This window comes from Euprymna scolopes, chromosome 29, assembly GCF_053919585.1.
Source record: "Euprymna scolopes isolate OS-2025 chromosome 29, ASM5391958v1, whole genome shotgun sequence".
Taxonomy (NCBI): Eukaryota; Metazoa; Mollusca; class Cephalopoda; order Sepiida; family Sepiolidae; genus Euprymna; species Euprymna scolopes.
Genome location: NC_136510.1, coordinates 99,039,063 through 99,051,821, shown reverse-complemented (window position 1 = coordinate 99,051,821; position 12,759 = coordinate 99,039,063). Strand labels below are relative to the sequence as shown.

At 33.6% G+C, this 12,759-nt stretch overlaps 1 protein-coding gene across 1 annotated transcript in view; it reads right to left on the bottom strand.

The window, feature by feature from the left end:
* The window catches only part of LOC145252797 (osmotic avoidance abnormal protein 3-like), a 2,582,558-nt gene that overhangs the window by 2,442,082 nt on the left and 127,717 nt on the right, over nt 1–12,759 (bottom strand). The window contains exon 3 of the mRNA XM_080112744.1: nt 3,004–3,119. Within this exon, the coding sequence (XP_079968870.1) occupies nt 3,004–3,119 (116 nt within the window). The remainder of the gene's footprint in view (nt 1–3,003; nt 3,120–12,759) is intronic.

Sequence of the window (12,759 nt, the reverse complement as noted above, 5' to 3'; positions counted from 1 at the left end):
TAAAATTATATGTAATGATATATATATATATATATATAGTAAAATTATATGTAATGATATATATATATATATATATATATATATAGTAAAATTATATGTAATGATATATATATATATATATATATATATATATATAGTAAAATTATATACCACATATTGTCACGTCGCTTTCGAATGATTTTTATGCATGACAATGCACCATCCCATTCTGCTAGGGCAACTGCAGCCTTCCTTAAATCTATGGGCTTCTTTGTTCTCCAGATCTTTACTCCATTGAACATCTCTGGTCAATATTGAAAAGAGGTGTTTATGAGGGAGGAGTAATTTACTTCAAAGGATGCTCTGTGGAGGAAAGTAGTTGATGTTGCCAGAACCTTAAGTCCTTTTCAGGTCAAATAATTGACTTCTTCCATGGACAAAAGGTTGTTTAAAGTTATTTTAAAAAATGGTGGATATGGCGATAAATAATTCATTTATTTGAGGCTTAGCACCTAGGATATGCTTTTATTGATTATTCTTTAACAGGAAAATATAATAAAAAGTAAAATTCGCAAGATAAGACATTGTATTTTTGCCCTAATACAACATTTTAAGAGACCTGCAGTAAAGCGATGTGGAAATACCTTGATAAAGACTAAAATGTCATAACTTTGTGAATATCGCATGAATTTGAATAAAATTTTGGGAAATAACTAACCTTAAAGCAGTCATTTGGTTAAACAATTTTTATTTTTTTGTGGCATATATTACGTGAAATATTGATATTTTACTAATCTGCAATAAAGCGATTGACGAAGTTTATATATATATATATATATATAAATATATACGAGCAAACAGTTAATAAAACATGTTAAAAAACACTTTGAAATGAGTTAAAAACATATTTAATCTGAAAAGGAAACACTAGATAAGTGGATAGTCCATAATCTGCGGAGTTTCGAAGAAATACTTTCCTTCTCATCAGAGGGTAGGAATTAGCAAAATGCGGGATCGGATTTTGCATGCAAAAGTATTTGATGAAACAACAAGTCAAAGATCTTACTTGATAACAGAAAAGTGAAGCAGAGGGAATATGGTGAAGAAAAATGTGATTACATGTGAATGGATAGTCTGGTGGAAGATAAATAATCCAGTGACGGTAAAATCCAAATATATAACTTCAAGAAAGTTAATTGAATTTCCATTTACACAAGTAAAATCCAAGGAAATCCCGTAATTGGAAGATGGTCCAAAATAATCCAAAGGCAGAAATCCATGGAATAATTCACAAAAATGTGTACAAGGGAAAAAAGGGAAAAAATTCCAATAATATTAATAAAAGAAAAATAAGATATGCTTTTCACTCTATTGCCGAGACATAAATATAAATAAGAAAGATCAGGGAAGAAAAAGAGGAGAAAAAAAATTAAATCGTGATAGAAACAAATGTCAAAATGACCCAGACAGGAAATGTTAAAGGCGCGAAAAAATATATAGGGCAAAATAATATAGGTCAACTTAAATGTACAGGTCATCACTTAAAAAAATGTCAGCAAGAGTTGTTAGAAGACACTAAATGGAAAATAAATAAATAGATAAATTAATAAATAAATAGAACATAAATAATAAATAAACAATAAATAAATAAATAAAAAATAAAATAGAAAATAGAAAATAAAAAATAAAAATTATTTAAGGGGAGAGGATGGCCGGTATCTGCAAATTCAGGAAAAAGTAAGAAAAAAGTATGCAAATGCATATAGTAAAATATAAGTAAATATACATACAAGATATGAAAGTGTGGGTAGATTGATATATTAGATAGATAGGAAAGTTTAAAGAATAAAGCAGAAAATGCAGATAAAAAAACAGCCATGCAAAGAAGACATAAAGAATTAAAATAAAGGATTATTAAATTATAAAGTATTAAGAAGTATGTAGAAAAAACGATAAAGTTAAAGAAAAAATGTTATATATCTCTATAAAAGGTAACAGTAATAACTATGTAATTTCAAAATTGCCATGATTAAATTTGGACTTATGTTTACAGAAAGAGATCAGTTCATTTTTAGAATTTATTATATTGTTACTTTGAGGGGAAGTAATTATAGTTATAGCTTCGGTTGTGCAGAGGTGACATGACTTAGAGCCTCGAGTATAAGACTTAACTTTTTTATGATAGTCCAGTTGATTGAGAAGGGGGTATTGTTAGAGTTAAGTTTTTTAATTAAAGTGGTTAGAGAAGTTCCTTGGTTATTATTAGAATTATGGTTGTTAAAAGAAGAAATGTGGTTTGATATTCTTTTCTTAATTAATGTTGAAGTAGCACCGATATATGTATGTACTTTATTAAAAGCTCGAGGTCTGGTATTAATATTAATCTGCTGATTTGTAGTAGTTAAATGGTTTGAATTTTGTTCATAGTGTTCAACAAATGGTGGGACAATGTCTGTATGAGGACTATTTTGGAGGGGATAATGAGTGTTGTTAGTGTTAGGATGGCTATTAGGAGAAATATTATTATTCTCATTATTATTATTATCATCATTAATATATGAGGAAGATAGATCGACAGATAGATATTAATTTTCCATATGGTTCAAATTTATATTCCTTTTCCCCTAAATTAATTATCTCTCCTTGTATATCATAAGAAATTATTCCCCTTTGATTCTGCATATCTGATTGGTTAAGGAAAATTGTCTGGACCAATGAACACACACTTCGTTTTGGTGAATGCAAAAAAGCCCTTACTCTTCCTCTTTCTGAATCTGATTGCATTCCAGTCAACCTACTTCTTATTTTGAATGCGACTTGAATCAGGGCAATTCAGGAGAGCTGTCCGTTTCTGACATTAGAAGGATTTCTCAAGTCACAAAATACAATTCGTTTAAAAAAAAAAAAAATAAATAAAAAACTTAAATTATTTTAATTTCAGTCGTGTGTATCTTCTGTATACTTGCAGCATCTTTCCAAGTTCGGCGAACAAAACAAATGACAGTAATTAACAGTTTCTCTTACCTTGGTATGATTCCTCTTTGGGAAGTTGGTTCAACGACACCTTGCATTGTAAAAGACTTTCCACAGCCTGTTTGACCGTAGGCAAAAATGGTACCATTATATCCTTCTGTAACTCCCTGGAATAAGAATAATAAATTTAAAATATATTAGGTTGACAAGAAGGCTCTTGCAGAACAAATGGATGAAATGCATCAGAAACTTCGATAACAACACCTAACATTAGTCAACAGAAAAGACCCGATTCTCATTGCTAAAATGACCCTGCAGAAGTTGAACGAATTGGGCTACGTAACTGCTTCATCTGCTATACACTTCAGACCTCTCCCCTATCGACTATCATTTTTAAAGCACCTTGACAACTTTCTGTATGAGAAATGTTTCAAAAACCTAAGCGATATAAAAAACGCTTTCAGCAACTTCATTGCCATCATGCAAGATTTTTACGTTACTGGCATAAATACACTTGTTTCGCATACTCTCTAACCCTCTCGCCTACTGACTCCCACTTTTTCAAGCATCTCGACAACTTTCTGCATGAGAAATACTTCAAAAACCGAAGTGATATCAAAAACGCTCTCAGTCACTTCATCGCTGCCAGAATGCAAGATTTTTACGTTACTGACATAAATACACTTGTTTTGCGTTGGCAAAATGTGTTTATTCTGATGGTGCTTATTTTGATCAATAAAATTTTTGTTTGAGCCGAGATATGTTCATCTGAATTTAAAAGTTAAAAACTGCAAGAACTTTCTTGTCAACCTGGTAGCATAGTAATACATTTTATCCATGTTTATTTGCACTTAGAAACTGAAATTCTTTCTACATTATCAATGAATGAGTTCATGTTAAAAAATTTCCTTAACACAATTGAAATAAACATGAGTTGCCAGGGAAAACGAGTTACTAAGAATGCATTAGGCGATGTAAAGTAAATACAACTTTCTTTGATATTATCTTATATTGAAACAGTTCTGCATAAGTGATGTAAAATATACGACTTAAAATCAGGGAAAAAAATTTTTATCCGTGTTAGAAGCGTTGACTGAACTTTGAATTTCAAAATAAAATATGTATAGAATACGTTTGAATCCAAATTACAATGCAAAATTATGAAAATAAAAAATATTAAAAATAAACATTTGTTTATTTTCATAATTTTGCGTTGTAATTTGGCTTCAAATGTATTCTATACGTATTTTATTTTAAAATTATATACGACTTACTTTGATATCACCTGGAAATAATTCTGAGAATTCTGTTCCCGGAAAACCAAATAAAAAAAAATATACCGAAATTATTTGAAAATAAATAAGTCACTCTTCAAATGTCAGATAGTGAAAGAAGTGTTTGGATGGAAGTGACATCCTAAAGGTCAGAGGTAACCTAAAAGTGGAAAGGAGTATTCAATGAAACCACGTGGATTCCGACAGAGGGAAAGGGAGTACTCAGTTTCTTTTGGCTGACAATTGAAGTTAGCGGAAGTAAAACGTCGCCCTTCACCTACTCCAGTAAGAATGGGGACAATGTAGCTAAGTGTAACAAAATAAACGATCTATCTGTCTCTCTTTCACACGAATATATACTTTTCTGTTCCTATTTTTTTTTAATAAGGCTTTATAAACCAAACAAGTGTCAGCTTTGTTTGTATCACCAGAGTAGCGTGGCCTGGTTAACAAGTTTGATGATAATAGCAGCGACATCGAATAATTATAGCGATAACGAGAGGATCAATGCATACATGTTTACCAAGCTGAGGTCACAGCGACAACACACGTGTCTGAAGGACATTTTGCAAACATAAGAGATATATAGCAATATTTATCTCCTTCGCATCAAGTGATTACGATTAACAAAAGGAGTTCTTCATTCAATCGGTTGATGTGACGTCCGCGATATTTATCTCTTTCTTATGGCAGGAACATATGGGATTTGAAGAGCCAGCGCCCTAGAGAAAGAGCAGTCTAACCTGCAAAAAATATCTGTGCTGTTCCGTCGGTATTCCACAATAGAAGCGCATCAAGTGATTACGATTAACAAAAGGAGTTCATTCAATCAGTTGATGCGATGTCCGCTGTCAAGTGAAAAGAGTATTGTCGGCAATCGTTCCCAAACGGGAGTGTATGTAAAAAAAAGTTAGTAACAAAATAAATTGATATAAGTCTTTCTTCCCCCGGTTATATATTCACAACAAGTAAAAACAATATAAGCGTTTCTGTTTGTTGAATGAATAATGAAAGGAAAAAAAACAAAAAACAAAGAAAGAAAATTAAACGAAATTAACAAAGAAAAAATAATACTGCCCAACACATTTTTGATGCCCGAGGTTTCTAAGCTGATATAGACTAATTTGGGGGTGCTGATTCTGAAAAATCATTGATTTTTTCCCCCCTTCAGGTCAAGTTGCTGAGATATTTGCTATTTTATACCGTTTTTACCTTAAAATTAGGTGGCCTGCCGCCCTGATTTTAACTCATTATCTCCCTTTGTTAATCTTATAAAAAAAATTACTTTCTTACAAATTTCTTCTTCCATTTCGTTTTTACTTCCTTTTTGCAACCAATGGCAACAACACTTTCCTCTTTATCCACTCCCATTCCCAGTATCAACGGTATGTTTTACTTATTTCTTCTACTGGACAATGTGTTTGTTTAATTTGTTATGCAACGTGGCATTTCATGTTCCATTTCTTTATGAACTTTTTTAGTCTTTCGATTTCTTTAACTTCTTCATTTTCCTACCCTCGTTTGTTGTTATTGTTTTACTTTCTCTTACCCATACTTTTTCTCTTTAAATAAATATTCCTGTGGATTATGTACTAGTCTTCAGAGTAGTTATATTTTTAGAATAGTTTATCCGACTGAAGCGTAGGTGTGTACAATAACAGTACATTAAGTGTGTTTCTATATACATTCTAGCTTCATAATTACAATTGTAGGTTGTTATTGTGATGCATGTTAATTGATAACGATAGCACAAGCTTTAAAGTTAAAGTCAAATTTGCTGTACAATGAGGCATGTAGTTGGTAAGAAGTGGACACTGAGTAGTAAATAGGCCAACCGATCGTGGCAGGTTTTTGTTGATTTTTGAGTCAAAGTCAGGTTTATTATCTTAATGTTAGGAATTCATTATAAGTCAGACAGGAAGTAATTAAGCTGCATTATTTTACTTTTGTTGCAGATTTTTGGAGCAAAAATCAAGCATGACTTCATCATCCCCTAAGCAACGTTGTTTAAACAATCCAATGTGTTTTGCTATATTTGCTGGAAATGTACGTTGCAATCAAACAGGAAATGGATCAGCGAATTTGCGAAGTGTGCTTATCTTGCTTACTTCAAAGTAATGCTGGGTGATCAAGATAAGACATGGACGCCCCATTTTTTATGAAAGAAATGTGTTGGACATCTTCGACAGTGGAAAAAAAAGGATCGAAAGTCACTCCACCTTGGTATTCCAATGGTCTGGCGTGAACCAAAAAAAAAAAAACATTTTGATGATCGCTATTTCTGTGCAGTCAAAACGAAAGGAATCAACAGGAAGAACTGGAATTTGTTGGTTTATCCAAACCTCAAGTCTGAAATTAGGATAATTCCACACTGCAATGAAATTCTTATTCCAGTGTTTAAAGGCTTGCCTAAATTGAAATTGCCTGGTTCTGAAGAAAATCAAGCCTCTGTTTTATCCACTGACAGTAATGAAGCCATTGTTCCAGATGCCGGTTTTTCTCCTTCTTCACTACCACAGCTTTTTTCTCAAAGACTTAATGATTTGACTAGAGATCTTAACCTTTCCAAAGAATCTTCTGAAGTTTTAGCTTCAAGACTCAAAGAAAAAGATTTACTTCAGCCTGGAACTCTCATAACCTTCTATAGAAAACGCCATATTGAATTCTTGCTATATTTCACTCAGAAAAACAACATAGTATATTGCAATGATGTTGCCAAGCTGCTGCAGCAGTTTAGTGTCAAACAGTATTATTCTCAAGATTAGTACCTTTTAATAGATAATTCCAAAAGAAGTTTAAAATGTGTTCTTCATAATGGTAACTTATATGGATCAGTTCCTCTAGGCCATTCAACAACCCTCAAAGAAAAATATGGAATCAAATTTGTTTTGGAAAATATTTCATAAAGACGGCACCAATGGATCATATGTGTCGATTTGAAAATTGTTGGGTCTCTCCTCAGACTACAAAAATTTCCTTGCTTCTTATGTCTGTGAGAAAGCAGGGCAAGAACAGAGCACTTGGATAAAAAAAAAAGATTAGCCTGTGCACAGTGAACTGATTCCTGGCTCTCTCAATGTTCTGGCTTCTATTTTGGTGAAGCGTTCCCAAATTGTGTTTCCTCCTCTTTACTTACAGCTTGGCATCATGAAACAGGCATAACCACAGAGAAATTAAAAGCTGAAATTTTTGATGGACCCCAGATTCAAAATTTAATGAATGTCGTAAATTTCTGTAATTTTATAAATCCTGCAGCAATTGAGTGGACGGCATTTACGAATATAGTAAAATTCTTCTTGGGAAAAAAATAAAGGAGCCCAGCTACAAAGAGCTGAAGCTATCTCACTGACGTAACTGTCATTGGGCAACCCTCTCTCCAGTCATGTAGTTTTATCATTTGCACATTCTTGCTTAAGTTGTCTGCTGCTATCTCTCCCGTGTTTGGTAGCTCGTTTATCAGGTGAATGGGCACCCCGTAACTGTATTTCGATAATTCCACGCCGTTTCCTGTTATGGTTTGTATTCCTGTGAAGTTGTTTTTTGGTATTTTTGTTATGCCGACAAGGTTTCAATATCCTACCTAGTGCCCGTTGTCGATGTATATGTCGAAGTAAGGTTCAGGGTTTAGTACGAATACCTCCTCGTTGTTTTTCATTAGCCATTCTCCGCATATGATGTTGTCTATCGTGCATTCCACACTATTTATCTTATACGACGTTCCACCTGCTATCGCCGCTTCCCATTTTATCTGCGTTACCTATGTCAAAAGAAAGTACGGCATGATTCAGGCTGAGGCCAACAAAAATACCCTACGTTGTGCATTGTATCCATTTCCGAGTAGTATTTCGTGAACGTACCTTGCGTGCTGTTCATGTCCGTGGTCTTGACCATGTTTTTAAATCGCCTTTTAATTATGACTTCTCCGATTCCATTTCCCGTCTCTGGCGAGAGGCTTCTGCCGATGGACGTTCCCTGCCACCTGTTACTCTCTCCGCCATCTGACACATTTGGTGGGGTTACTGTTTCGGAAAGCTGAATAGAGTTCAAGGTAGTTTTTAGCTCTGATAACAGATCTGCTGATTGCGCTGAGTGCTCTGGTTCACTTAGTGTCTCGAAAGAATTGGGCATTGGCTCGTCGCGTTCCTTTACGAGGATTTTCGTAATTTAGGTCGTGATCTTTAGCCGCCTAGTCTAGTTTGTTTACCGCCGTATGGTATCGTACTTTGTCTAAGTTTGTTCCGGGACCAAGGAATGTGTATCCTGGTACTGTAAATTCCCACCTACACCACTCATCTGTCGGAGCCTTTCGCTTATGTCCGCGTCTTTCGATGATCGTTGGCATAATGGTTTCAGTTTCAGGTTACACGCTGTATCACGTGATGTCTGGAATGTTGTAAGTCGGCGAGACAAGTAGGTCAGCAGTGAAATTATTATATCAATCAAAGGCAGGTTTTAAAAATGCGCAACATCTTCTCCCTGTGACGGACACTAGGGTTTGGTATGTTTTCTATGAGGGAACCTGTTTGATGGATAATGCAATATAATGTCCAGCTCCCACAGAAAACATACCATACCCTAGTGTCTGTCACAGGGAGAAGATGTTGCGCACATATAAATCTGTCTTTGATTATTATTATAATTATTATTAATAATAATAATAATAATAATAATAATAATAATTATAATAATAATAATTATAATAATTATAATAATAATAATAATGGCGCCCAACTACAAAGAGCTTCTTGAAATAGTACTCATAGGTCTCCGTCAACTGGGTGGCAATATGAGCAGCAAGTTATATTTTTTGCACAGCCATCTTGCCTGTTTTCTAGAAAATCTAGGTGATATGAGCGACAAGCAAGGGGAGCGCTTCCATGAAGACATCAGCGATATAGAAGTTCACTATCAAGGTCGTTGAAATGCCACCATGCTTGCAGACTACTGTTAGTTTATCACCCCCCCCCATTCTAAAAAAATCAGTAAAACATCAATTTATGGATGATGATGTTTATGCTTAACATTTTTTTACAACTTCAAGTTTGTGAATATTTTGGTGTGATTTCATGAATACAGGGTGACCACAAAAAAAAAAAAAAAAACGGGTTCCAACTCTAAGTAGGTCCCGATTCTTAGTGTTTTGTCCGAATGAAATAAAACTTTGGTCATAACTAGTTTATTATATTCAAAACATCACATCAAAACACTAGGGGTTTGGGCCTTTTTTTCTTCGTTCTACTGCATATGTTCTAGATGGCCTCCATTTAGCTTTTGTTTTGTTTTTGTTTTTTTTTTGGGGGGGGTCACCCTGTATATATATATATATATATATATATATATATATATATAGATAGATAGATAGATAGATAGATATATACATATACATATATATATATATACACACACACACACACACACACACACACACACACACACTTAAAGTTACATAAAAATATTGTTTCTTCAATTTTCCTGTTTTTATTGCAGCTATTGGTTTTCTACAGAGGGGGAGCATACCATAGTAGAAAAACTATACCTGATAAAAAAAAAAAAAAAAAGTGACAGCATTTCTGGAAACAGCGCCCTCAAATTAGATAAAAACAGTGGAAACATCTAAAGCTCCATGAATATATTTTTTTTTTATTTGGGGGGGGGGTAGTGTAATCAATGAGTTTGGTCGCGTGTGCTCACTTTTGTAAGCATAACGATGCAAAGTACAGCAGTCGTTATTCATTTTTCTTTTGTATGGAAGGATGAGGAGTTTTTATTTCTTGTTTGTATTAACGTGGGGATTGGGCTTTATTTTAACTGGTCATTTCCTTTTCTGTCGTACCGTGATCGAGTCAAATTAAAAGTTTCCTGATTTATCTGCTAATATCCGTTCGAATTACGAATTTTTTTTTGTTTTGTTTTTTTTTTTAAGTAAAGGCTGATATTTGCCCCTTTCATTTGCTTCTTGGCCATCTGAGTCTTCAATTTCCAAGATAGTTTGTGAATCTTCAAAATTCTTGAAGAGTTTTTCAACAGTCCATCCTTAGAACTGGTCTGCTTATGCCAGATAAACTTGTGCCACTCTTGGCGAGCTCTGCAATTCAGTGAGAGACTCCACAACTGCACAACTGACCAAAACAGGCACATAGCTTTGTTTATATTCAGGAGAGAGTCGAGTTAGTGAGACGCGATCCTCCTTGTCACAACCAATTAAAGCTTTCCATGCAATCCTCCACTACAAGTGTCTAAGCTTCAAGGACACTTGTGATTCTACCAACCCAGTGATGGCCCGAGGGTTACTCTGGTTATCCATCTTGACTTAACCGAAATGACATTTTTCATCAACCCGAGAACACAGCAAAATTGGAATTTGGGGATCAATCTTAGACAAAACAACCATTGTTTTCTTGAGTTGCTTTTCCTTTCACTTACTCGAGTCCATTTGCGAATATATATATATATATATATATATATATATATATATATATATATATATATATATATATATATATATTTCATCCTGATATATACTAGTGGATGTATAGCTATCGCAATCAGGGCCCGTATTAAAAATATTGCAAAATTTCCATTAATTATAGCAATTAGTTGACAGGCTCCAGTTCCACCTCACTTGGTCTAGCCATGCTGATGAGACACTGGAGCTCTGCCTTTTGCATTTTAAACTTTAATTCAATTCATTATATAAAAATAATTTCATCAAATCAACAGTAGATTCTGTACAGTGTAATGCAGACTGCAATGTATTGTAGACTAAGTCAATGCAAGGAGGTATGTGAGCTTTCTCCCGGTGTACTGTGGTGGGTTTCTGACTAAAGTAGACAATCAATCGATTTGATTTACAAATGGACGATTTCACCGATTTCGATGACAATAAAATTATTTGGAAGTGAACATTTCTTGATTAACATTGAACCCGAAGCAACGGCGGGTCTCCCTGCTAGTTCGTAAGATTCATGATTTTATTCATCTTTGTCATTCGTCAATTTAACTATATAGCTATAAGTTAGAGTTGTGTTTTCCGTGATGTAAGCGTTGTTTGAATTTTAAAATAAAATACGTATGAAATACGCTTATAAACCAAACTTTTTTTTTTTAACAATCATATATATATTTTTTTTTAATTTATTTCATTTGTTAATTATTTCAATAACTTTACCAATATTTCAGGATGCTACATTTATTGGTAACGTTTATTTTATTGAGAGCAGATTTTTTTTGTTAGTTTTTATTAGTAATACTTCCAATATTTCAAGTTTTCATTCATTATTGGTTTCTTTAAATCTTCTTAAATTGAGACAAGAGACAGGAATAGGAATATATATAAATAAATTTAAAGGGGGTTAGAACAGTAGTCTAAAGAGCAGAGTTTATTTTAATGTGATAGTAAAATTACTAATTTATTAAAATACAAGAAAAGAACAGTGCTCGTTGTAATGCAGATATATAAGCTCGATAGGCAAATATCCAAGAGCTACTTGAATTTTTAGTAATGTGATTGATAATTTAAAATTCAAATTGAAATTAAAAATCTGTTTCATAAGAAGGAACACAACAAAGTCAATAATTTGTACGATCGTTTCGGAAAAGATGTTTTTATTGTGAATACTCTTCTAAAAACTCTTCTCATCAGCAAAAATATTGGGTGGGTTTTTTTATTTGTAAAAGACACCATAAATAAACCTAGCATTTTTTAAGTAAGGTAGATGTATCTTTTAATTGTTCGCCTTTTGAAAACCGTGATTATCGTCAAAGAATTCATTTAGATGTTGATTGTAGCTTATAAATGCATTTAACCAAACCATTTTAGATATAGGTTCCTTGGACATGGATCTAACTTAATAACTTGATTTAAGCACAAAACAGTAAATGTTAAGGGGCCATAATAGGGGTCAAAGTTAAAAAACATTGACCTTTTTTTTTGGGGGGGGGGGGCTCAGTATACAGCTCCGGGCACCCATGCTAGTCTATATATCTATAAAAGTGAACGTGTCTGTGTGTGTCTGTCTGTGTACATTTCCCTATGCAATAATTGTCAATGTTTAGTCTACAGACTCGATATTTGATATACAGGGTACTGAGATTTGGGAAAATCTATGTGATCGGTTTTCGGACAGAAATTTGGCTGGTAAGGGGTCAAAGTTCAACGATTTGATCTTTGAGAACTCTACCAAAGTCCTCCGACAATTTTGGGTCTAAACACTTGAAATTTTAGATATAGATTCCTTGGACATGGATCTAACTTAATAACTTGATTTGAGCCCAAAACAATAAATGTTAAGGGGACATAATAGGGGTCAAAGTTAGAAAATAAATTGACCTCTGCGGTCTCTACCAAATTACTCAGACAATTTATGGTCTAAACAGTTGAAATTTTACATAAAGGGTATTCAGAGATAGGGCAAGCTTTTTCATCGGTTTGGGTCAAAAATCTGTAGTTACCAATATATAAATGTATGTATGTATGTATGTATGTATGTTTGCATATCTGCCCAACACTTTCGACAGAGGCGACGGATTTTCA